Source organism: Grammomys surdaster, unplaced genomic scaffold, assembly GCF_004785775.1.
Source record: "Grammomys surdaster isolate TR1022 unplaced genomic scaffold, NIH_TR_1.0 136, whole genome shotgun sequence".
NCBI classification, from domain to species: Eukaryota; Metazoa; Chordata; class Mammalia; order Rodentia; family Muridae; genus Grammomys; species Grammomys surdaster.
The window spans coordinates 1,383,701-1,408,345 of record NW_021604594.1 but is presented as its reverse complement, the minus strand read 5'-3'; the positions used below and the strand labels follow the sequence as shown (position 1 = coordinate 1,408,345).

The following is a 24,645-nucleotide window of genomic DNA, read 5'->3' as shown; positions in this document are numbered from 1 at the left end:
AGGAGGAGGAGGAGGAGGAGGAGGAGGAGGAGGAGGAGGAGGAGGAGGAGAAGGAGAAGCAGCAGCAGCAGCAGCAGCAGCAGCAGCAGCAGCAGCATGTCTTCACAAATGGCTTAAGATCATTCCCCAGATGCAACTTGAGTGAAGGAAATGCATGGTGGAGTGAAGCACAATTCCTTGGTATGATTCACCAGACACTGGAAACCCCAGTCCACATTTTCCTATTTCCTCTTGGTTAGAAAATTTACATTAGAGTAGTGTTACACTTTTGTGGCCATGTTCTTAAAACAAAAAATATTTTATTGTGTAATCTTGGGGCAGTTCCCAGATTTTAAAATTGGGTTCTAAGTTTGGAAGGGATTGTTTGCCCTCCACTCCCCCACGAAATTCTTAGAAGTTCGACATTATGATTAAAATGAACTATTTTTGCTTTCTGCACTTGAGTGGCCTGAGTGGGAGTAACTTATGATATATTTGCAACGCTAGGGAACACATCTTTTGGTAACTAAAAGATGACCTCTAATAAAGGAAGAATTTAAAAAACTCGTCGGCGTCTCTGTTTTGGGTGTAGTGTTGCTCATGATTAAGGTTAGTTTAGATTAATTGATCAATTATTTAGATCAGAATCTGTCGCTTTTCCTGAGACTTACAAAGAACAAACAGACAAAGAAGAGTAATTACAGAGAAGCAAATTATTGATTGCTGTAGTTGGAGGATACCTTTGAGAGCCATGTTTAACTTGATCAGCTCCTATGACTGTAGCTGCAGAAGAGTTGCATAGTTTACTCTGAAGAGAACATTAAGTTTGGACTTTGCAATTGTCTGAAATTCTGCACCGTGTTACTTATAGTTTTTTGTTGCTTTTTTTTTTTTTTTGATGATAGGATCTCTTGACATAGCTCTGGTTGTCTTGGAACTCCCTATGTAACCAGGTTGGCTTCATACTCCTCCTGCCTCTGCCTGCCAAGTGCTGGGATTCAAGGCGTGTGCCACCGCCCCCCAACACTCCCCACTAGTCTTAGTTTTATCATCATCTGTAAAATGTATACATAGGAAATTTATTAGGTGTGTATGGATGTCTTTACTGTTTTTACTAATAACTTAGCAACTGTAAAGTAATGGGAAGAAAGCATTTCAGACAGCAGGTTTACATTTGCAGATGTAGGCTCGCTGGCTGTTAATGGTATTTTTTTTTAAAAAAAAAGATATAATTGAGTAGAGAATGTACATTATAGAGCACATTACATCTCATAATATTTTGTGAGATTTTAAGTTATGTATTTATTTTGCATACTCTTAATGTTTGATGCATTGTGATACAAGCTATAATCTTTCTGTGAGTTGTGATTGAAAAAAATAGTTTAATCCAGCTGTGGTGGATTAGTCCTTGCGCTTGAAAAGCAGAGAAAGGAAGATCCTAAATTTGAGGCCAGTTCAGACAACATAGTGGATTCTGTCTAACAAAAGATCTTAGCTGATCTTTCTGGTCCTCGGTGTCTGGCTCACATGTTCTACATGGGCAGTGTCTCTGGTTTGTATCTGACATGAGCAGATGGTCCTGATGAGCATGTGAGCTGGTGTAACAACAGCCAGGTGCCTGAGTGAGTGGCAGAGAAAGCTTGGCTTCACCAATAGCAGATTTATGTCATGCTTTGTTTGTGTTATTTGCTTGTTTTGGGGTTTGTGTATATTTCCAATCTTTTTATTTTAGAAAATATTGATGCTGATGGACAGGGATTTTGTCAAGGAGGATTCAGCATTGATTTTACTAAAGTAAGTTCCTATTTAAGATAGATTTGGATCTTCTTTACTGACTCAACTGGTTTTAAAATACACGCTCCTTACTTCAGCTTTTCAATAATTATGGTTTAATGAAAAAGTATGAAGTGGTCTGTTCATTTTGATATTATTTTTTCATTTTGATATTCTTTGATTTATAATATTCCCTTCTTCATAAACATTGTTTAGTTAAAATGGTGAGCAAACACAGTGAGAATGTGGGAAGGTAGAAAATCTGCTTAGTAAATGAAAGGTGACTATGATGGTATTGAAGTTTCCATGGCAGATGAGATTGGCTCAGCCAATGAAGGCACTTGCCACCCAAGCCTGATGACTTGAGTTCAGTCCTCGGAAGCCAGATGAACTGACTCTACAAATGTGTCCTCTGATCTCCATATGTACACCTCTCCTACTTACATTATACACAACACAGATACACACACAGATACACATACACACACTCTCAACATCCACATCCACACATTCTCAAACACACACACACACACACACACACACACACACACACACACACACACTTGAGATTTCCACTTATGGAAATGTATAGACTATTACAGTTTTGTTTTCAGCTGAAGTTGTTTTTTCACAAAAGCTATTAATAGTTTTTTTTTATATAAAATTAGATTTAATTGCATAAAAGCTGAGAAATGAACCTGTTTGCCATCTGTTTTTCGACTGTAGTGCCAAGTGAAGCTGAGCAGTTTAACGATGGTGGAAAATCTCATGAGCAGGATTCTAATTTTAATTAAACTGACATGCTCTTCAAACTCAATAGTTTTTAATCTATCTAAATAAAAATTTCATCAGCATTTTTAAAGACAAACTTTCTAAAGTATGCTTCTTTATGCTATTTTTGTTTGTTTCAGTATCTTTTTTCCCTCAGCTGTCTAAATGTTTTAGATATCAAGATGATAATATTTAATCCATCTTGGTAGTAGCTGCAAAAATACATTGATTAAAACTAGAGTTTCTTGTCACTAGGAGGTGGCACATATCATAATCCCAACTCCGAAGAAGCTGAGGCAGAAGATTGCCAGTTCCCAGCTACCCTGGCTACACAGTGAGACACTGTTTCAAAGCAAAAACACCCAAAGCAACAATAGCAGCAATAAATGCGGAGTATAAAGCTATATGTGCATTTGGGGAGAAAAATGTCTTGCCTCTAGCAAGAAAAAAGTCCAAGACACCTTCATGTACAAACACAAAATACCTTGAATTAGACCCTTACAGTTTGTTATGGATTTAAAAAATGCTGGTGTCCTTACTGAAATCTCCCCTCTGAAGTCACATATCTTTAGGTTTGTGAGATACTAAACTAGTTTTTCTTTAGCAGAACACTTCTTGGTGATCACTAGAAAGTTTATCTTAAGTAGTCATCTATTACGGGAAGTCAGCAACCCTTTTTTTATTGCAACCAAATAATATTTCCACCAGTACTACATTCTGAATGTACAGAACAGTCCAGATCTTTAGCAATATGTTTCCATGTTAAGTGAAGGTATTAAATTCCTTCTTAATTCCTCTTAGAAAAGTTAATGCATACTACTGAAACCGAGTTAGCCGAGTCAACGGCTTGTGATTTCATTATAATGTCTTTAGTGTGTGCATAAATACTGTAATGCTTAGTGCACTGATTGTGGTGTCCACACTCACCATTTTTTTAAGCATCATCCTTCTGTTCTGTGATTTGATCTAGGCTGACAGAGTACTTCTTGGTGGTCCTGGTAGCTTTTATTGGCAAGGTAAGTTCATATTTTTCATCTGAATACTTGTCTACTCCCTTGCCCATGAAGTATTTCAAATTATATTAAAAAAGAAATAGAAGATATAATTTAAATATGTGAATTATCTGATATACAGTATTTATTTTACTTTACTTTATTTTAATGTATGAATGCTCTGCTGCCTGAAGAGGCCATCAGATCCCCCTATAGCTGTGGTTGCTGGGAATTGAACTCAAGACCTCTGGAAGAGCAGCCAATTGCTCTTAGCCACTCAGCCATCTTACCAGACCTGCTCTACAGTATTTTTAAGAAATAATTTGATGTGCTTTCTATGGTATATATTAATTGTGCATATATTTTAGATAGAAAACAACAGTTTTAAAGGTAAATTTAAAGTAAACATATAAAATTATTTAAAAATTGTTTGTTTTTGTTCTTTTGGTAAGTGGTTTGTATTTTATTTTTATACCCTAGAGGACATGGCATATACATTATTAGTAAGTATAGCCTTCTGAAAGCTAGGGGTTTTAAATTGCTCATCAGTTTACCCAAATGATCTCTTTAATCTTTCTAATCCCTGCCCTCAAGAGGACTTTTAAGTTAGAAGATCTTAGCTGGACATAGTGGTACATACAGATCTTTAATCCCAGCACTTAGGAGGCAGAGGCTGGCAGATCTCTGAGAGTTCAAGTCTAGCCCGTGAGACCCTGTCTCAAAAAACAATGAAACAAACAAAAAAAATAAATACATAAAAACCCAACTTAACTTTTAAAATGTAATTAAATTGGTGGTGATATAAAGATAAAACACTATCCATCTATTCTAGAAAAGTCTAACTATTAACCATCTAGTTGCTGATGTTTTGAGGGAGAGAATGAAGAAAAGGGAAATCACTCATTAGAAACAATGTATATAAGACATTATATACAATGTATACAAGACAGACTAAAATTGAGAGAGTATCCTCGTTTGTTTAATTTGTTAGAGATACACATTTATGTAGCTAATATGCTACTTGCTTTTTCTGTTAAAGAAAGCTGTTCACAAGGTCATAACTCCGTTTTCTTAGCAGCCCAGCCTAAGGGTCTTTGGAACACTAGAAAGGGCATGACCTTATCTATTTGAAAGCCTTTTTAACTTTGAATTTTGCTTTTTCTTTCACTCTGATTTTCCGTATGAGGCTTTTTCTGGGAAACTATGTGTTTTCATTCCATGTCTAGAAAGAGATAGGAAGAGAGAGATATTTGCTGCAGGAGCAGGAAAGGGGATCAGTGAGAAATAAGAATAAAGAAAAGTGAGAAGGCTTCTAGAAAAACCAGGCATCCAACCCGTGGGCCACTCTGAGAGGTGCATTAGCTAAGACAGGAAAGTGTGTGTTCTGTGAGTTATTCAGCTATTGGGAAGTGACGTTCATGAAAGTTTTAATCACATTTTACTGCTGTAAAACAAAAGCAACATTTTAAAAAGCATAGATGAGGAAATAAGGGACGCTGCTTTCTTGTTAGACAGAGTGGCTCTGACAGCTTCCGTTTATAGCCTGGTGTGTGCCAGGTTAGGGGAGGTAAATCAACTCCAAGCTCCCAGGTCAGGGCAGATAAAACGTAACTATCCAGCTTGGGTTTATTTTTTTTTTCTTACTAAGCATGCCTTAACCTGTTAGTGTAGCCAATCGAGTTGGGTTGGGTCTTTCTTCCAAACAGCTGTGAACGAAGCTAGATTTTGTAACTCTCAGTATCCCACTAACTTATTTAAGACACCTTTTCTATGATATATTGATAACATGTTTATATATCTGGCTTGCAATATACAATTAAAAGGCTCGATTCACAGAGGATTAATTTTACACCAGCTTTTTTTTTTTTTTTTTTTTTTTGGGAGGGGGGTTGAGGGTTACTTGAGGCTAATAATTAGAAACAGTAATGCCTAGCCAGGATTGGTAGTGAGCATTAGGAAGTCCAGCCCTCAGAGCTGAGGCAGAAGAATTGAGAGTTTGAGACCAGCCTGGACGACATACTGAGACCCACACCGCAAACAACAAAATTAAATGAAACACCAGAAATAATAATGTCTAGCAGGAGTTTGTGCTCTGAAATTTCCCTGAGAGACCTGTTTCACTCATTCCTGCCTTTCCTTCACTACAGGTCAGCTCATTTCGGATCAAGTGGCAGAAATCATATCCAAATATGACCCCAATGTCTACAGCATCAAGTATAATAACCAATTAGCAACACGGACTGCACAAGCAATTTTTGATGACAGTTATTTGGGTAAGTAAACACAAACTATAGAGTTGCATGGAATTTTGCTATGTTTGTTCTATAATTTTGCATATACTACTTTAAGTAAAAGAATCACTATGTGAAATAGATTAATTTTTAAAAAGCACATAATGGGCATACAGCATCAAGTCGGTGTTGAATACTTAGATTATGCTCTAATTCAGCAATTAAAACTAGATTAATTTAATTAAAACTAAATTAACTAGATTAAGTGCTGAGTTGTACACAGCTACTAATAATAAGTAACCTTGAAATGTCACTCTTGTGTTCTGGGCGTTGTCTGTGTTTCCTCTTTATTGCTTATGTAATCCCCGCAAGTCTGTAGGACACACCATTCCTATGCCCATTTTGTAAGAAATGCTGCTGAGGTACCAGAGGCCAAGCTGCTTGCCCACTGTGCCGAGTTATGGCCTAGACATTTTTGACTGCTGAACTTTTAGATGCAGGTTTTGGTCTGAGAATGCCTCAGTGTTTGTTCTCACTCTTTACATTTCTTTGTTATTTATGGAAGCAAGTCACACCACAGAAGAAGAGAATCCGTTATTCCTTGTGCCTCTTGGTCAAACTGCAGACTTCCCTGTCTTTAACACTCCTTGTCTTAGTTTTTTAATAAGGTTGCCCCCCCTCCCTTTTTTTTCCCCCAGACAGGGTTTCTCTGTATAGCTCTGGCTGTCCTCGAATTCACTCTGTAGACCAGGTTGGCCTTGAACTCAGAAATCCGCCTGCCTCTGCCTCCCAAGTGCTGGGATTAAAGGTGTGTGCCACCACTGCCCAGGTAGGTTTCCCTTTTTCGAGTATTTGCCCATCTCACTTCAAACTTTTCTTGTCACACGTGTGTGAATTCTTTACTCCTAGAGGAGAAAGAAGTTTCACATATGTTGAAGAGAATCACAGTGTCACACCTTTTGTTCCTGTCTAGGTTACTCTGTGGCCGTGGGAGACTTCAATGGTGATGGCATTGAAGGTAGGAAGAACTTGGGTTACCCTTCATGCTCTCCAAATAAGCATTGGAAACACAAACACTGGAAAGTTCAGTAATTTGTAACCCTTGCTATGGAATATACAGAAGGAAGTGACGGAGGGGAACAAGTTCTGCCTAGCAGGACTGCTGCGGGCCTGGAGCTCTTTCCCTGACCCTTTTGAGGCCCTGGTAAATTCTGTCTGGGTGGAGAGGCTTTTCCTCTCCTGGGTTGATCTGGGCATAGTCTGGGAGCAGGCTGTTCCTCCTTCCTACTTGCCTGGCTTCCAGTGTAGCAATCCTGGAAATCACATAGGTCTTGCTTCTGTCCCCACCAGTCTCATTTCAGCTATGTATTGTTTTTCCCTACCGTAGATAGAGCTTTTTTTTCCCCCTTGGGTTTTTCTGTTCCTGTTTAATAAGATGCCGTTTCATTTGAGGGCTTACTTGCATGTATTTGTATTCCTGGCTGTCCTTGAACTCACTTTGTAAACTAGGCTGGCATCAAACCTAATCTGCCTGCTTCCACAGAGATCCTCCTGCCTCTGCCTCCCAAGTGTTGGTATTAAAGGTGTGTGCCACCACTCCTGGCATATTTGAGAATTTAGTAGTGTTTTTATGATTTACAAATTATATTTTTATAATTAAAGTGCAAGGTGGGTTACTTTGTATTCACCATCGATTTAAAAGACCTCTAGTTTGTTTTCTACTGGATTTATAAAATTTGAAGCTTTCTGGTAGAGTGCCTACATCTGTAAATTCCAGTGTTTGTCTTAAAAAAATGGGTTGTTAACTTTTCATTCCCCCTACCCCCCCAGATTTTGTTTCAGGAGTTCCAAGAGCAGCAAGGACTTTGGGAATGGTAAGATGAAAAACATCTTTTTAAACATGGGGGAAGGGGTTGGGGTCAGAAGACATCTCAAAGCCTGAGGTCTGCTTTCGGATTCTGGACGAGCATATGAAAGGGGGCTCATCACGCTGTAACCCTGGTGCTGTGGGTTAGGGTGGGGAGACAGGTGGACCCCTGCTGCTCAGTAGTCAGTCATCAGACAAAGGAGTGAGCTTCAGGATTGGAAAGAGACCAAAAGTGGACGAGCACCCTCAGCTTTGACCTCTGGCTTACACACACATGCACAAGCTCCCTTTCCTCCCCCCACCCCATGCACATATCACCACAAACATATTCATATTCCACCCCCTCCATCTGTAGATATCATTAATTTTAAATATTTCATTTGCTTTTGTTTTCCTACACAGGTTTATATTTATGATGGGAAAAATATGTCCTCGTTACACAATTTTACTGGTGAACAGGTATGCAATTAAAATTCACACCCCATTGTGAACATTCACTGAGGAAAATGTAGAAAGTGAAAATACAGAAGTCATGTGCAGAGTAGCTGACACACGCTGCAAGTTTGTACCAAAGAAAACCATGGTTCTTCTGTTCTGTTTTCAGTGTGTATCTTACTTGTGTAAGTCAGCATTTTGTGGAAATAGTTTAATGAGTCCACACATACAAAGCTACAAATAGAATTATGACAGGCTTTAGGCTTTTTGTTTGTTTTTGTTTTTTTTCTGAGACAAGGTTTCTCTGTATAGTCCTAGCTGACCTGGAACTCACTATGTAGACCAGACTGGCCTCAAACTCAGATCCTCCTGCCTCTGCTTCTTGCATGCTGGCACTAAAGGTGTACACCACCACTGTTCAACTGGTTTTAGATATTTTACCTTTGTTTTTAAACAAAATATTTTGGTTTAGCAAATCCTTTTGTCTTTGTATATTATAGCTTGTTTTTATTTGCCTTTTTTTTTTTAATAAAAGTAAAATTGTACATACACAGAAGCATAACATTTCCTTGATGTCACCAAAGTTTCCTTAAAGAATTACCTATGAAGCCTTTAATTCTAGCAGGAGAGAGGCAGAGCCAGGTGAGCCTCTGAGTTTGAGACCAGCCTGGTCTACAGAGTGAGTTCTATGACACCCAGGGCTACACAGAGAAACCCTGTCTCAAAAACCCTATAAACAAAAGGAAAAAAAAAAGAACAGAAAAGACAAGAAAAGGATGACATGTGTTTTCGTTTTATTAGATACCAAAAGCATAATACAGATGTGTGTATTATTGATGATATACATATAGTTGCATTACAAAATATAAGTTCTTCAGTTTAGTACAATCCATTCAAAGTAAGTATAGATGTTTTATAATATTCTTGTTTGTGTGTCTCAGGGAACTAAGTTACAAATTGGTAACGACAAAGGAAAAGTTCCACAGTGGGCAGAGAAAGATCCTCCCTGTATTTGTATCTAGGCTGGAGCCTTCTTTCCTGGCTGTGTTTAGCTCTGAGAGAGGAGGAAGGGATGAGAAGCCTCATGGTGGGGGCTCTGCAGTGATGAACATGAAATGTGTTTTGTTTATAAATCTAGAAAAACTGAAAAGCCACATTAGTGGGTGGCCATCATTTTAGGAAAACAGACAAAAAGACATTAGATTAGAACCCTACATGCACAGAGAAAGAAATCAGCCTTTCTATGAGATATAAATGTTAGTATAAATGTTCATCTGGCTGTATGAAATGTAAATGTTTTTCCATCTTTTTCTTTAGATGGCTGCATATTTTGGATTTTCTGTAGCTGCTACTGACATTAATGGGGATGAGTAAGTTTTAAAAAACGTTTCCAAAATCTATTTTCCTCTGTGTTTACAAGCGCTTGACTAAAACTAAACAGCGTTCCTTCTGTTTCTTTGTCTCCATCCTGTTAATCTTCTGTCACTTTAAGAAAACAATTTGATGCTCCCTATTTGTAAATATAAGGAATCCTCAAGTTGGTCATTAATTAATTAATTAATTAATTTATTGGTTTGGTTTTTCGAGACAGGGTTTTTCTGTGTAGCCCTGGCTGTCCTGGAACTCACTCTGTAGACCAGGCTAGCCTCGAACTCTCAAATGCAGAAATCCGCCTGCCTCTGCCTCCCAAGTGCTGGGATTAAAGGCGTGGGCCACCTCCGCCTGGCGGTCATAAATTTTAAAATAGCTCTAACAGTGGTTCTCAACCTTCCTAATGCTGTAACCTTTGAATACTTCCTCATGTTGTGGTGACCCTCAACCATAAAATTATTTCATTGCTACTTCATAACTGTAAGTTTGTTACTGTTATGAATCATAATGTAAGTATCTGATATTTAGGACATCTAATATTCTGCCTCTGTGGGGGTCAAGAACAATAAGTTGAGAATCACTGTCTTAAACCAGGACAGTGTAATTTTATGAATGACCTACCATTGAGCCATGTAGTCTTAAGAGGCTTGCCAAGGGGTGGGGAAAGGAGATTGAGTAAGAAGGAGGAGTTTTAATAAGAATGTGCAGATGAGAGGCTGGAAAGACTGCTCAGTGGGCAGGAGCACTGGCTTGTCTTGCTGAGGGCTTGGGTTCGAGTCTTAGCATCCACTTGGTGGCTCATAACCACCTAAATCCAGTTCTAAGGAATCCAATGTCCCTTTCTGGCATCTGAAGGTTCCAGGATGGTACACAGACACACATGAAGGTCGGGCACCCCCTTAATCCTAGCAGAATCAAGCGGATCTCCGTGAGGCTGAGGCATGGCCTGGTCTACAGGGCAAGTTCCAGGACAGCCAAGGCTACACATATAGACCTCGTCTGAAAAAGCCAAACCAATCAACCAATCTACCAAATAAAAAACACCCATAGAATAAAACAGAAAATTAGAGAAATGATAACTGTCAGATAGAGTTTGATTTTGTGCGTGAGGGCATTCTCTTCTTTCAGTTACGCAGATGTGTTTATTGGAGCCCCTCTGTTCATGGACCGAGGTTCTGATGGAAAACTCCAGGAGGTCGGCCAGGTCTCAGTGTCTCTGCAGAGAGCCACGGGAGACTTCCAGACTACAAAGCTGAATGGCTTTGAGGTTTTTGCCAGGTTTGGAAGTGCCATAGCTCCTTTGGGAGACCTGGATCAGGATGGCTTCAACGGTAAGGTCCAAGCGCATTTCTGTGTCCCCTGAAGTCCTAAAATGCCATATACAGGAAGGAGGTCATATGTGCAAACCTCCTCCCCTGGAAAGACAGAGAGCACCTCACTGACACAAAATTTAAAAACAGATTGCTGTTTTTTTCCCCTTAAAAATGAGCAAAAATTTTCAAAACTTGGCTTTCATGAGCTAGAATAGCAGATGATTAAATTCTGCAAGGAGCCTTCATTCTCAGGGAGCCCTCGGCATCCTGCTGCCCGGCAGCGCCCTCTACTGTCCATCTGGTTCCAAGAGAAAAACTAGCTCCCACACTCGTTGGCAAAGCAATAATGACTTAATGCCTACCTCAGGTATGAGCTTCCACTAAAGTTTTTATAGTTGCATCTTTATAGTGAAACCTCAGAGACAGGTTGCATGTTTTTTCATGGGGACTTGTATATGGCTTATGTTCGTTGTGCTATAGTGGTCTTATCTTTCTTTCTTTCTTTCTTTCTTTCTTTCTTTCTTTCTTTCTTTCTTTCTTTTTTCTTTTTTCTTTTTTTTTGATTTTTCAAGACGGTTTTTCTGTATAGTCCTGGCTGTCGTGGAACTCACTTTGTAGACCAGGCTGGCCTTGAACTCAGAAATCCGCCTGACTCTGCCTCCCAAGTGCTGGGATTATAGGCATGTGCCACCACTGCCTGGCTGGTCTTATATTTCAATAGTTACAGATATGTTTAAAAAAAATTGGCTATTACTACACAACTCTTTTCCAAAGCCTGAAATACAGGTTAAAAGTTAGATACATAAAATATAGGTTACAAAGATTTTTGTAAAAGAAAAGTAAGGAGAGAAGAATTGTTGGTTTGTTTGTATAATCAGCAGTATATTTGGGTATGTCCCCCAAATATAATAGAGAGTTATTAAGAAGCCTTAATAAATTCAATAGTACAGATGACTCTGACTGGATAGCAGAAAGGAAAACCGCCTCCACTCCTGCCTTGTGGGCAGCTGTGTGTCATAGACCAGCTTGAATAACCATAGAGGATTTCAGATTTAGTGAATAACTAGCCCAAGGTGTATTTTGCTTCCTAAAATAGTCTTTTTTTTCCGTCCTCAAAGAACATAGCATTTAACTCTAGAATAAAACTCAAAACAAGTTATGGAAAGACCACTGTAGGCCATTGTTTACTGAAAATAAAACCTGGAGATAAGAAAGTAAACTGTATTTGATTTTCTACCCTGTGTAAAATTATCAGGTCCCTTTCATTTTAGCTGGCCTCTGTCTCCCATGTGTGGCTGCTTTGTTCCTGACGTATTCCAGTCACTTTAAAGACATTTCCTGGGGATTGTCGTCTTACTTTCCATATTTTTGTTATGTTACTTGACAGCATGTATAAACAACAGCAAAAATCTTTGAAAAAAAACCTTTTTTTTTGTTTTGTTTTGTTTTTCGAGTCAGGATTTCTCTGTGCAGCCCTGGCTGTCCTGGAACTCACGCTGTAGACCAGGCTGGCCTCCAACTCAGAAATCCACCTGTCTCTGCGTCCCAAGTGCTGGGATTAAAGGCGTGCGCCACCACTGCCCGGCCGAAAAATTTTTTACAAAAAAGTTTTAGTGTTTGAAGATAAATACCCTAGGAGGTGTTGTTGATGGTCTCTAGGAAACCGTGAATGGTAAATCTCTAGTGGAAGATTATCAAAGCCATGTTTATGTAAACATGCACTTTTGTGCTGTTAGTTCCAATCTAATTTTGTTCAGCTCTGGTAACAGTGAGTGCCTATTTCAGTCCTCCACCCACTTAGGTACCAGCAAAAGGTAAATTAGTTATTTGTTGCTGTTACCAGATGTGAAGCAACTTAAGGGAATGTCTTAGTTAGGGTTTTCCTGCTGTGAACAGACACCATGACCATGGCAACTCTTATAAGGACAACCTTTAACTGGGGCTGGCTTACAGGTTCAGAGGTTCAGTTCATTATCATCAAGGCAGGAACATTGTAGCATTCAGGCAGGCATGGTGCAAGAGGAGCTGAGAGTTCTACATCCTTATCTGAAGGCTGCTAGAAGACTGACTCCCATGTGTTTAGGATGAGGGTCTTAAAGACCCCTCCCACGAGGCCACACCCACTCCAACAAGGCCACACCTCCTAATAGTGCCACTCCCTTGGCCAAACATATTGAAACCACTACACCTGCCAAACAACAACTGACGGACAAGACTAGAAAGAGTTTATATGCTAAATAACCTCATAGACTAGAGCCATCTTTTGGGAAATTAATCAATATTTTCTTTTCTAATTAATTAATTAATTATATATATATGAGTGTACTGTAGCTGTCTTAAGATGCAGCAGTAGAGATTACTGGATCCCAATACAGATGGTTGTGAGCCACCATGTGGTTGCTGGGAATTGAACTCAGGACCTTTGGAAGAACAGTCATTGGTCTTAATCACTGAGCAATCTCTCGAATCCCAATCAATATTTTCTTAATGCATATGTAAACTTGAATTATCTTTTTAAAACTTAGAAATGGTAAAAATGGACTACCTTACATGATACAAATACATATTTTTAAAGAGTGACATATTCTTAGGCCTGTGGTTACCAGATAGTCTTCTAGGTTCTGAAAATCAGAGGCTAGTCAAAGCTGATGTGATGGTGCACATCTTCAAATCAAGTGTTCTGGAGAGAGAGAGAGAGATAAGCAGATCTCTATGAATCTGAGGCCAGCCTGGTCTTCATAGAATATTCTAGGCCAGCCATGGCTACATAGTGAGATCTTGTGTCAAGCAAAGCAAAATACCAAGAAACAAAGAGGTTAATCATCTATACTCATTATTAGACCAGTGGGGGTGCTCACCTATGATTCCAGCACTTAGGAGGCAGAGGCAGGTAGGTCTCTTGAGTTTGAGGCCAGCCTGGTCTACAAGAGGGAGCTTGTACCTAGAGAAACCCTGACTCCAACAAAACAAAGCAACAAAAACAAACAAACAAAAAGGATAATCATCCACATACATTCTTGAGGAACCCAGCATGCAATAGAGTGTGTATGTGTAGGAAGTACTCTTTTTTAAAGGCCACCTGAATGCAATTACCATGCTGTTTGAGATAGTCCCAGGCATGATGGTCTCACATAAAGAATGAGTAATCCAGGCATGTTCAGTATGTCAGGAGATGTCACCGAGGAGGCATAAGGTGCCTAAGTAAAGACACTGAAGCAGTTTGGTGTGGCTGGTATCAAGAGGCCATTTGAAGTCAAAGAGCTAACAGTGTTCGGTGGGAGTATCCGAAAAAGGAGGAATTGGCGTATTTATTTTCAAGCCACCATGACCATGTAGTATCACTTAGGATTGCTTTAAAGAATTAAAAATTTTATGTTTATGTCATTTCAGTATAAACTGAACAAAATGAAGAAGTCAGGACTTTGAAATTTATGAACTAGATTTTCATTTTGTAAGATAAAACTCACAAGTGAATTAGAAAGGGGTCTGAATGAACTTTAGATGAGTGTTTACATGTGTCCTCACCCACGTCTGGAATTTAAGATAAAGCATTTTAGGTTCATAAATCTGGAGTCTCTTGTCCAAGGTCAGACCCAGGGCACCTACCTCTAAATTAATGTCACTTTTGCATGTTTTTCTTGACTCTCTTTGAAGTAGAATGCCCCCTTTTGTTTTGCTTCTGTTGTCTTCAGAGAGTCTCACTCTGGAACCAAGGCTGACCTTGAACTCAGAATCCTGTGTTAGTCTCTTGAGTGTTGGGATTACAGGCTTGTTCCCCTGTTACAGCCTAGACTGCTGTTCTGCAGAACTTCAACTCAACCATGAACTTAGCAGATGGGTTGTATGAAGAATGTTGATACTGAGATAATGTTCTGGCCATCCCTGCCCACTTTCCTAATTCACTGTTCCTCTTCTTTCTCTCTTCACCTTCTCCACCCTGTCCCCTCTTGTCCACAGATATTGCAATTGCTGCTCCATATGGTGGCGAAGATAAAAAGGGACTTGTTTATATCTTCAATGGAAGATCCACAGGCTTGAATTCGGTGCCATCTCAAATCCTCGAGGGGCAGTGGGCTGCTCAGAGCATGCCCCCAAGCTTTGGCTACTCAATGAAAGGAGCCACAGATGTAGATAGAAATGGATATCCAGGTACTTTTCTACAGATATGTGTGACTATTGGCTTTTTCAGTCCCCAAAGTATTAATTATTCTTTTCTTGTCCATCATCCCACTTAATGTTTAAACGCTGTGTGTGTGTGTGTGTGTGTGTGTGTGTATGCACTGAGTGCACCTGCATGTGGAGACCAGTGGTCATGTCTTGTGTTTGCTGGTTGAGCACTTTGTTTGTTTGTTTTGTTTTTTAATTTTTTTCTTCTTTTAAATTATTTTGTCATAGTTACAAAAAGAACCAACCAGCCTACTGCAGTTATCAATAAATGAGGATAAATATACATTTTGTTTCTATTGCATCTTTCTGTTGTTTATAAATGAGAAAATACAGCTGCCCAGGATAAGCTTATTCAATATTATAAACTGAAACATATGAAACACAATAATAAACACAATAACCTCATAAAAAGGGTAACTTGACCAAGGTTTCCCACTGAGTTAATCTGTTAGAGTGAGACCATCAGTTTAGATTTCTACATCCTTTGAGTATTGTAGTGGATCTAGGATCAGAATTGATCCTTTCTTTACATGAGGCAAAATTTCGAAGACCCAGATGATCTCTGTTGTTGAAATAGCCACTCTGGATTCTGGGTCTAATCTTGGTGCCATGCTTTAGAAGTAAGACATGAGGTTTGTCTGTGAGCTGGCATTATTTCAGAGCTTTGTTATGAGTACAGTATATGCGCTACAAAGCTCAATGTCACAAAATGTATCTGTCCATTACCATGATGCATTTATACTTTGTGATTGTTTGAGGCACTTTTTTTTTTTTTTTTATGTACCCCAGGCTGTCCTGGAACCCATAATCCTCCTGCCTTTGTCTTTTGAGTGGCTATGATTACAGGTGTGCAGCACTATGCCCAACTCATTCATTCATTCATTCATTCATTCATTCATCCATCCATTCAGATGAATATATGTATATATTATACATATATAAATGTATACGTTTTTATTATTTTATATGAGTGAGTGTTTTACTTGCATTTATGTTTGTGCATCTTTTGTTCAGTGCCTACAGACACCGAAAGAGGGTGTCACTCCCCCCATTCCCCCGAGCTGTACTTATAGACAATTGGGAGTCACTTTGTGGATGCTGGAACTAAACTTGGATCTGCAGGAAGAGTAGCCAGTGTTCTTTAACTGTAGAGTCATCTCTTCAATCATATAAATTATAAATTATATATAAACACATAACATATACATATATACATATAAATTATATATACACATATAATTTAACAAAATAACATTATGCTTTATTTGCTCTTCATTGTTTATTTTGTTTCTTTGAAATACCAGAAACATTTATTATTTTAAAACATGAATTTCGCCGGGCAGTGGTGGCTCATGCCTTTAATCCCAGCACTTGGGAGGCAGAGGCAGGTGGATTTCTGAGTTCGAGGCCAGCCTGGTCTACAGAATGAGTTCCAGGACAGCCAGGACTATACAGAGAAACCTATCTCGAAAAAACAAAAAACAAACAAACAAAAAAACCAAAAAACTCCATGAATTTCATATTTCCCATTCTAACAAATAACTGTCATATCATTTTACCTTCTATTTTGGAATATACATATACACATACATATACATACATACATATATATATATATATACACACACACATATGCATATGTGTGTGTGTGTATTGTTGTTGTTGTGTGCCTCTAAGTATTTCCTTAGGTCAAAATTTCATCTGTTATTTGAAAGGCATGCACTTGTGTTTGTGTGTGTGTCAAGGAGGTGTGGTGGTATTTGACTTATGTGTGGTCTTGGGTGCATGAGGAGGTTGGAGGATGTGTGTGGAGTGTCACCTGGTTGGTTCTTGCCTTTCCACCTCATTTGAGACAGGATGTGTGGGGTGCTGCATCCTCACTGGCTTGGGAGTGTCAGGAGAGTCTCATCTCCATGGAAGGACATGTTAGAATTAGAGACACTCACACAGCTGTGTCCAGTGCTCATAACCACCAAGCTGCCTCTCTAGCTCCCTAAAAATATTCTTGTTAACCTGAAGGAGAATCTAACTGATGATGAGAGTTTTTCACTATTTTGAAATAGTTTTGCCTTATGGATATTACCTTAAAACTTCCTGGCTTTGAGAATAAAACTCAGGAGCATTAAACATGCCATAGAATAATGCATATTTTTAAAATCATTTGTATTATTAATATATTTTTCTCTCTCTTAAGACTTAGTTGTAGGAGCTTTTGGTGTGGATCGAGCTATCTTATACAGGTATGTTGCACATACTTTAATACAGGAATATTTTAAATTATTTGAAAAATTTTAAGTACTCATTTGAATTTCAGTTTGATTTTCTTGAAGTAGTGACAAAATTATTTGTTCTAGTCAAGGTTTATTGCACATAGTATATATTCAAGAAACGCTCAAAGAATAGAGAGGTATAGTTTTTTAAAAACTATTTTTATATATAAAGACTATTCGGAATTTTCCCTCATTAGCCTTTAAATTTTGTGTGAAGACATTGTCCTGCTTTAGTCATTCTTAAAATGTATGTGCAGTAGCTGGGTGTGTCCTTGCCTTGTGCATACAAAACACTGGGCTTGGGCCTTCTGCTCCAACAAAAATGAATTTAAGATGATAAAGATTTACATGTTTGTCAAAGAGGCAGTGAAGCTAAGTTGTACTTGTGCCTCAGTGTTACGTGATCATGAAGGTGGTATGTCATAAACATCAAAACTCTTATTTAAACTAGAGCATGGCATACAGATTCTCAGTTTTTAGCTGTATGCATGCTCTCAGAGCTATGGGTCATCACTTCCTCTGCCTCAGAACATCAGCTGACCTCTTAAATAGGTCGAGGGTTTTGTACTGCTATGGGCTGAACTTGGCAAGAAAGTCACCACTGGAGCTGTGTAAGGCTTCAACTTCCATCAACTTCATCATAGCCATGGCGAACATAAACTTACAGACTCCAGCTGGGTGTGGCCGTGCATACCTTTAATCCTAGCACGTAAGAGGCAGAGTCAGGGAGATCTCTATGAGTTCAAGGCCAGCCTGGTGTACCATGCCAGGGATAGTCAGGGCTGTTACGCAGAGAGATCCTGTCTCAAACTACAACAAACAAAACACTACCACCACAACAAAAAACCAAAAACAAAAACCCTTACAGACTTCCAGGATGTATGATTTGAAGCAGCATCATTGATTTGACCTCATTGTTCTGTAATGTAAAACTTAGACTTGTGTATCTGAACTTTGCAGTAATGTAGTCTCAAGTTGAATATTCCTTCTTTGAAAAGCTTGGAACCAGAAGTGCTTCAGATTTTGGAGTTTTATAGGTTTTCAAGTATTTGCAGAGACTCACCAGTTAAACATTAAATGCTTCTAGTCTAAAAGTCTAAAACTTGAAATAGTCCAAAACATTTTTGATCTTTTTTTTTTTTTTTGGTTTTTCGAGACAGGGTTTCTCTGTATAGCCCTGGCTGTCCTGGAACTCACTCTGTAGACCAGGCTGCCCTCGAACTCAGAAATCTGCCTGCCTCTGCCTCTGAAGTGCTGGGACTAAAGGCGTGCACCACCACTGCCAGCCATTTTTGATCATCTTATTGATACTCAAAACATTGTAGGTTTGAGAACCCATAGTATTTTATAGTTTGGATTTTCAGGATGTGGGGATACTCAGATATACTTTAGTTTTAAAATTATTGTTAATAATGAATATAATTAATAAATTGTTATAAAATTATTGTTAATAAACACTTGCATGAGATACATATTCAAGAAATTTAAAGGACGGAATGGGTTGGAGAGATGGCCCAGCAGTTAAGAATGGAGTTAGGAGCATGCACTGTTCTTGCGGAGGACCCATGTTCAGTCAGTTCCTAGCGTCTGTGTCAAGCCTGTAACTCTGTCTCCCAGGGACCTGATGTCCTTTTCTGGCTTCTGCAGCCATCTATGCTCACTCTCACCCATCTTCCACCCCAAATGCACAAGATTAAAATAACAAAAACAAACATTTAAAGAGTATAAAGTAAGCATGTGTATGCTGCCGTACTGTAAACATTCTCCTCATTAAGAAGTCACATCGGCCTTAAGTGTGATCTGTAGGTATTCTGCCTGCGTTGCACGATCTGTCTTCTTTCCTATGCATACGCCTGTCAACACATGTGGCTTTATGGCACACACATTCCTCCCCGTGTTCCCTCTCATTAGCTGGATGTCCTATAGCTAGTCACAGTTGTGCTTTATTGTGCTGAACTCATGTCGGCTGATTGATTGTCTCATTGCCAAGGTGCAGGACTGGATTAGGTCAGTTGTGGGTAAAACGAGACAGTCGGGCATCTTATGTTTACACTTATGTTTTATCTTATGTTCCACTGTCGTTGTTATTACCAATAGTACTAGGCATTGGATTATATCTGTAGTGACTGAGAATTTAATTAATCTATTTATAAATAACCTTTTCCTTCTTTTCCTCCTCCTCTTTCTTCTTCCCCTCTCTCTTATCTCTCCCCCTCTCTCTCCCTGTCATTTAAAACTAGAGCCAGACCTGTTGTCACCGTAAATGCTGGCCTTGAAGTGTACCCCAGCATTTTAAATCAAGACAATAAGATCTGCCCGTTGCCTGGGACCGCTCTCAAGGTTTCCTGGTAAGGATCTTTGTTGAGTAGTCGTTGTGATGATTAATGGCTCAGTCATTGAACAAGCAACACAAAGTTAGCTGGCAGGTCTGAAATAAGAAACCAGGCAGTTTCTATGAATGCAGTCTATATCCATGTCACAGGTTAGGTTATAGAATTCAAGAAAGCTATCTAGAAGGTTCCAGAATACTTTATAACTTAGTATGAGAAAGATTTTTAATTTATTATATATGGTCAAAAGTGTATGTGTGTTCTCTGTATCAAATTTTTTTATCTTAAATATGGAATTACTATCAGTTTTGCTACATTTTCATTTAACTGTACTATACTTATCTTTTATTTAAATAGATTTGTGTTATTTTAAAAACTTAAAAAAATTCCATATGTGTCCAAATAAATATAAAGAGTCTTGACTCACGTATAACGAGAGCAGATTGCCTTTAGGAACACTGTTCATGGTCCTTTACAGAAGTTCAGATAGAACTTACGGGTCTGATGCAAACCATGTGTAGATGGGAAAATTTACTTGAAGGGAGTCTGAGAAGGGCATTTTTCTGGGTTTCATGAATTATTACTACAAACACTGAAAGTTTGCAGTTCTTTTTCTCCATTGGATCATGCTAAGCTGCGTGTCACATGTTTTCAGTGCCTTGTCCGCTCTCACCTGTCCTGTGACTGCTGGGTGAGAGCTGCTACTGTAGTCAACATTAGAGGGCTTCCGGTGGGATACCTAGAGCTGTGTATGCAGATACCACCCCGCTTGACAGAGGAGCCCTCAGGCTCTTGTAATCATGGTCATGGTACAGAACAGAATATATTTTGCATCATATTTCGGTGAATAAGAAGCCATGTCTCAACGATTAGAGAATGATAGAGGCCACTCAAAGTGGACTGCTGACCTCCATGTATGTACACACAGGCGATCTCCTCCCTGCATGTGTACAGACGTGTGCATACAAACACATAGACAATTAATACATAGATAAATACTAGAAGAATATTAAAACATAAACAAAGAGGAATATTTTCTGTAGTGCAGACTCTATTATCTGTTCTTTATCTGTTCTCTGCATTTGTCAATTCAACGTACCACGGATAGAAACATACAGTAAAAATTGTGTCTGTTCTGGAAATGTGCACACTTTTTTTCTTGTCATTCCTTAAAAATGCAATACAGCAGACATTCACATAGTATTTACATTGTATTAAATGTTACAACTATTCTGTGGGGGTTACAGCTATTCTGTGGGTGGGTGACTTAAAGTTGGAGGATGTCAGCTGTCTGCTGACAACACTGTTTTATACCAGGATCCACTGATCTTGGTGTTGGGGAGTGGATGGCTGGCTGGTTGCTGGAACCGTCCCCCACCACCCCGGATACTAAGGGAGAGTGAGATTTGGGTGGTATTCACTTTTCAGTAATATACCTAAACTAGATTATAGAGTTTACATTCGAAAACATTTTTTCTTACAGTTTTAATGTCAGGTTCTGCTTAAAGGCGGATGGCAAAGGAACCCTTCCGAGGAAGCTCAGTGAGTATCTTGTGCGGGATCAGCGTGTGAATGGTACACAGGTACAATGCTTATGCTTCAAGGCACACAATGCAGTTAGTTATTCAAGGAGTTGCTATCATTTTAACCTGAATGTTTATGCCTGAAGACATTTAAGATACATACTTATATATCATTACTTTCTTTGGCAGCTTGTAGGTCAGCTCAGAGGCAGTATTTTTGTTGCTGGACATTGTGAGCACAAGAATAGTAAATAGGAGGTAGCATTCAGAATGTTGAGTGGTTAATAGTAGATGGGGTCTAGGGAAGGTGTCATTGTTTATGAATCTGTGCTCCACCGAGAGCTAGGGAAGGCTTTCCCCTTCCTCGGAAAGGGTGTAAAGTTGCTGCATTTAGTCTATGGCGCCAACACCGTTTCTTCTATGCTGAAATGATGGATGTGGTCCTGAGAGCAAGGTTTGCCAGTTGACTGGATAGTGACGTCTGCTAGTGGGTAGGGGGAGTCTGGGGAAGGATGCTGAAGGAGCTGCCCTCAGTGTCAACGTGCAGAGGATGGCAAACAGGACCTGGCTGGAAGACCAGATTGATGGAGAGACCACAAGGGAGTGAGAGAGCAGAGGCATGCCCCTAGGACTGTTGAAGTCTGCGGTGGAGTGAGCTCACTCACTTAGATTCTCTTTGGCCATATGCTTCAGGAGAGACATTCAGTTGTCACAGTAAAGGGCAGCTTCATTGGAAACACTGTTGCAAATGATATAAACTGTTTATAATATTCAACGTAATGATATGGGTGCACACTAATCAATCCTTACCAAAAGTACTGTCAAGGGGATGGAACCCAGGGTCTCATGCACTCTACCCCCAGCCTGCTCCCCTCACCCAGTGGTAAAAGTCTTAATTTACTTCTGTTTCAGTCCATGCACATCCTTCCCTTAGCATAAGTTAAAAGCTTTTCCCCCTTCGCTTTTTTTCCCTTTAGCATAAATTAAAAGCAAAATTTTCCTCCTCTGATAACTTGGCTTCATTACTGTCATTGTAATTGCATATGACATTTTTTTGGAGGACCAGTGAATTATTTAGTTATTAGTTTCTGGAATTAATGTGTTGCTGTCTCACCACAATGCTTAGGCATTTAAATGAATTTAGAAGGAAGTTGCTCTTCAGAAATGAATATCTCTGCCTGCAGGAAAACTCTAGATTGCTAGGACAGCAGCGATGTGCCCATAAGGAATGTGTTGGTTATAAATGCTTTGGTTTGTATAGACTTCCAGGTGGAGCTTCTTTTGGATAAACTCAAGCAAAAGGGAGCCATCCGACGAGCACTGTTTCTCCATAACAGGTCCCCAGGGCACTCCAAGAACATGAGTGTTTTCAGGGGGGGACAGATGCAGTGTGAGGAGCTGGTTGCCTATCTCCGGGTAAGACACTTTCTGACCCATTATCTTTTCCTTGTAGTTTCCCCCTCTTTCATGGATATGATTTTTTCCTACCTGTAAATTGATGTTTAGTTAAAACAAAAAGTTCACAGAAATGCACATGAGACAGTTGTTTTTTCCGGTGTTAAACCCAATATGGAAGGTAGAGTTTATTCCTGTCAGGTGTATGTTTGAAGAGGCTAAAGTGTTACTGAATGAGTCGTGAAGAAACTTTTTTCTGGAAATATTACTGGACTCTTGAGTCTGTAAAACTCTCCAGTGTTTACAAAGTAAACAATCCACTACAAATTCCCAGTGGCTAAGTTTAAAATCTGAGTTGTAAACTTCTCTGTGAGTCTAGTTTGAGGCAAGAGATGGAGCCTGAAGCAGGGATGGGTTTGACTGTAGACATCAGCCAGGGATTGAGATTGAACTGAAGCCTTCTGCAGCGTGAGACTTATTTCATCCTTGTGTGACACTGAAGGGTTGCTGGTACAGAGACACAGCTTGACTCTGGCATGAGGGAGTATAGGGCACTTGCGTAGGAGTAGTCCAGATTGAGATCAAGTGATGTCCAGTCAAAGCAAGAATTGTTTGTTTGTTTGTTTGCTTATTGTATATGTTTGTTTTACTCGTATGTATGTGTACCATGCATGTGCCTAGTATATCTATCTATCTATCTATCTATCTATCTATCTATCTATCTATCTATCTATCTGTCTCTTTAAAGACATATCCTGTGGGTATGGCCCTCATGCCTCACTGGACAACAACAGGGGGACCGGAGCCATTACAAGGTCCCCTTCAATTACTGGAGGTCAGGCCTCTATCCCCACCTTCACAAGATTAGAATAGCCACAGCCCTTCTATACTTAGAGAAGGGAGGAGATGTCAGGGGCAGCCCTGCTTACACACTGTAGGCCTAAAATCAGCCATAGGCCTAAAATCAGCAATAGACCTGTCATACATGTATACTAACACCAAGTCTTGGGTCTCTGTGGAAAAACATTGAAACAGATGGCTATAAGCTATTGAAAACAGGTAGCTTTTGTGGAAATTTACCTGCCTGAGTAGTCATAGACCTTGTAAATAGGTAGCCTTGGCGGATAATATCAACTTAGATAAGGACAAGTGAATCATAGGCAGAGTCATAATGACCTGTCCCCTGAACCTTCACCCAGCTGATACCATGTTCTGAAAGATATCTGTACTCCCCCTGAACACCCACGCTCAGGTGTCATCCCCTTCCCCATGTCCTGCCTTTTTGTGTTTATTTTTTTATTTTTATTTATTTTTTTTTTAAATTTATTTATTTTATTTATGAGTACACTGTAGCTGTCTTCAGACACACCAGAAGAGGGCATCAAATCTCATTACAGATGGTTGTGAGCCACCATGTGATTGCTGGGATTTGAACTCAGGACCTCTGGAAGAGCAGTCAGTGCTCTTAACCACTGAGCCATCTCTCCAGCCCCTTTTTGTGTTTATAACCCCTGTGTGAATAAGTAAAAATTACGATTTGATTTAAAAAAATAAATAAAAAAGAAAATTTTACAATTAATCAGAAAAAGAAAAAAAAGACATATCCCAGATATTAAGACTGTCTATTATGCTTTCTTTTAGAATTATGTATATGGCTGTTTTGGCTGCATGTAAGACTATGTACCATATTCATGCCTGGTGTCTGAGGTGGTCAGAAGATGGCATTAAGTCCCCTGGAAAGGGAGTTACAGATGATTGTGAGCTGCCATGTGGGTGCTGGAAATTGAACCCAGGTCCTCTGGAAGAGTAGCCAGTGCTTTTAACCACTGAGTCATCTTGCTAGCCCTTAGGCTTTCTTAAAGCATTTTGTCACCTCCCAGTGTCACCAAGCCTTAACCACGTAGACTTGTAGACACCTAGGATACAAACCACTTTTGGAATCAGTAATAGAAAAGTAAGTTGAAAAATTGGGAAAAGACAGAAAATGTGAATTTTAGGTAAAAGCAATTAAAATGGAGAATTATTTAAATCAAATTATCCTGATAATTACAGTGGACTATCATAGGAGCAGAATATAGGGAAAATGTTATGTGTACTTTAAATGCTATTTAATGCCGGGCAGTGGTGGCGTACCTTTAATCCCAGCACTTGGGAGGCAGAGGCAGGCGGATTTCTGAGTTCGAGGCCAGCCTGGTCTACAAAGTGAGTTCCAGGACAGCCAGGGCTAC

General features: G+C 39.4%; 1 protein-coding gene across 2 annotated transcripts in view; it reads left to right on the top strand.

Moving 5' to 3' along the window:
• The window catches only part of Itgav (integrin subunit alpha V), a 77,860-nt gene that overhangs the window by 31,673 nt on the left and 21,542 nt on the right, over positions 1-24,645 (top strand). For both annotated transcript variants that reach the window (XM_028762897.1, XM_028762898.1), the window contains exons 5-17: positions 1,712-1,773; positions 3,494-3,539; positions 5,663-5,788; positions 6,720-6,764; positions 7,577-7,620; positions 8,016-8,072; positions 9,366-9,418; positions 10,548-10,750; positions 14,690-14,881; positions 17,094-17,139; positions 19,410-19,517; positions 20,983-21,041; positions 22,284-22,438. In XM_028762897.1, the coding sequence (XP_028618730.1) occupies positions 1,712-1,773; positions 3,494-3,539; positions 5,663-5,788; positions 6,720-6,764; positions 7,577-7,620; positions 8,016-8,072; positions 9,366-9,418; positions 10,548-10,750; positions 14,690-14,881; positions 17,094-17,139; positions 19,410-19,517; positions 20,983-21,041; positions 22,284-22,438 (1,196 nt within the window). The remainder of the gene's footprint in view (positions 1-1,711; positions 1,774-3,493; positions 3,540-5,662; positions 5,789-6,719; positions 6,765-7,576; positions 7,621-8,015; positions 8,073-9,365; positions 9,419-10,547; positions 10,751-14,689; positions 14,882-17,093; positions 17,140-19,409; positions 19,518-20,982; positions 21,042-22,283; positions 22,439-24,645) is intronic.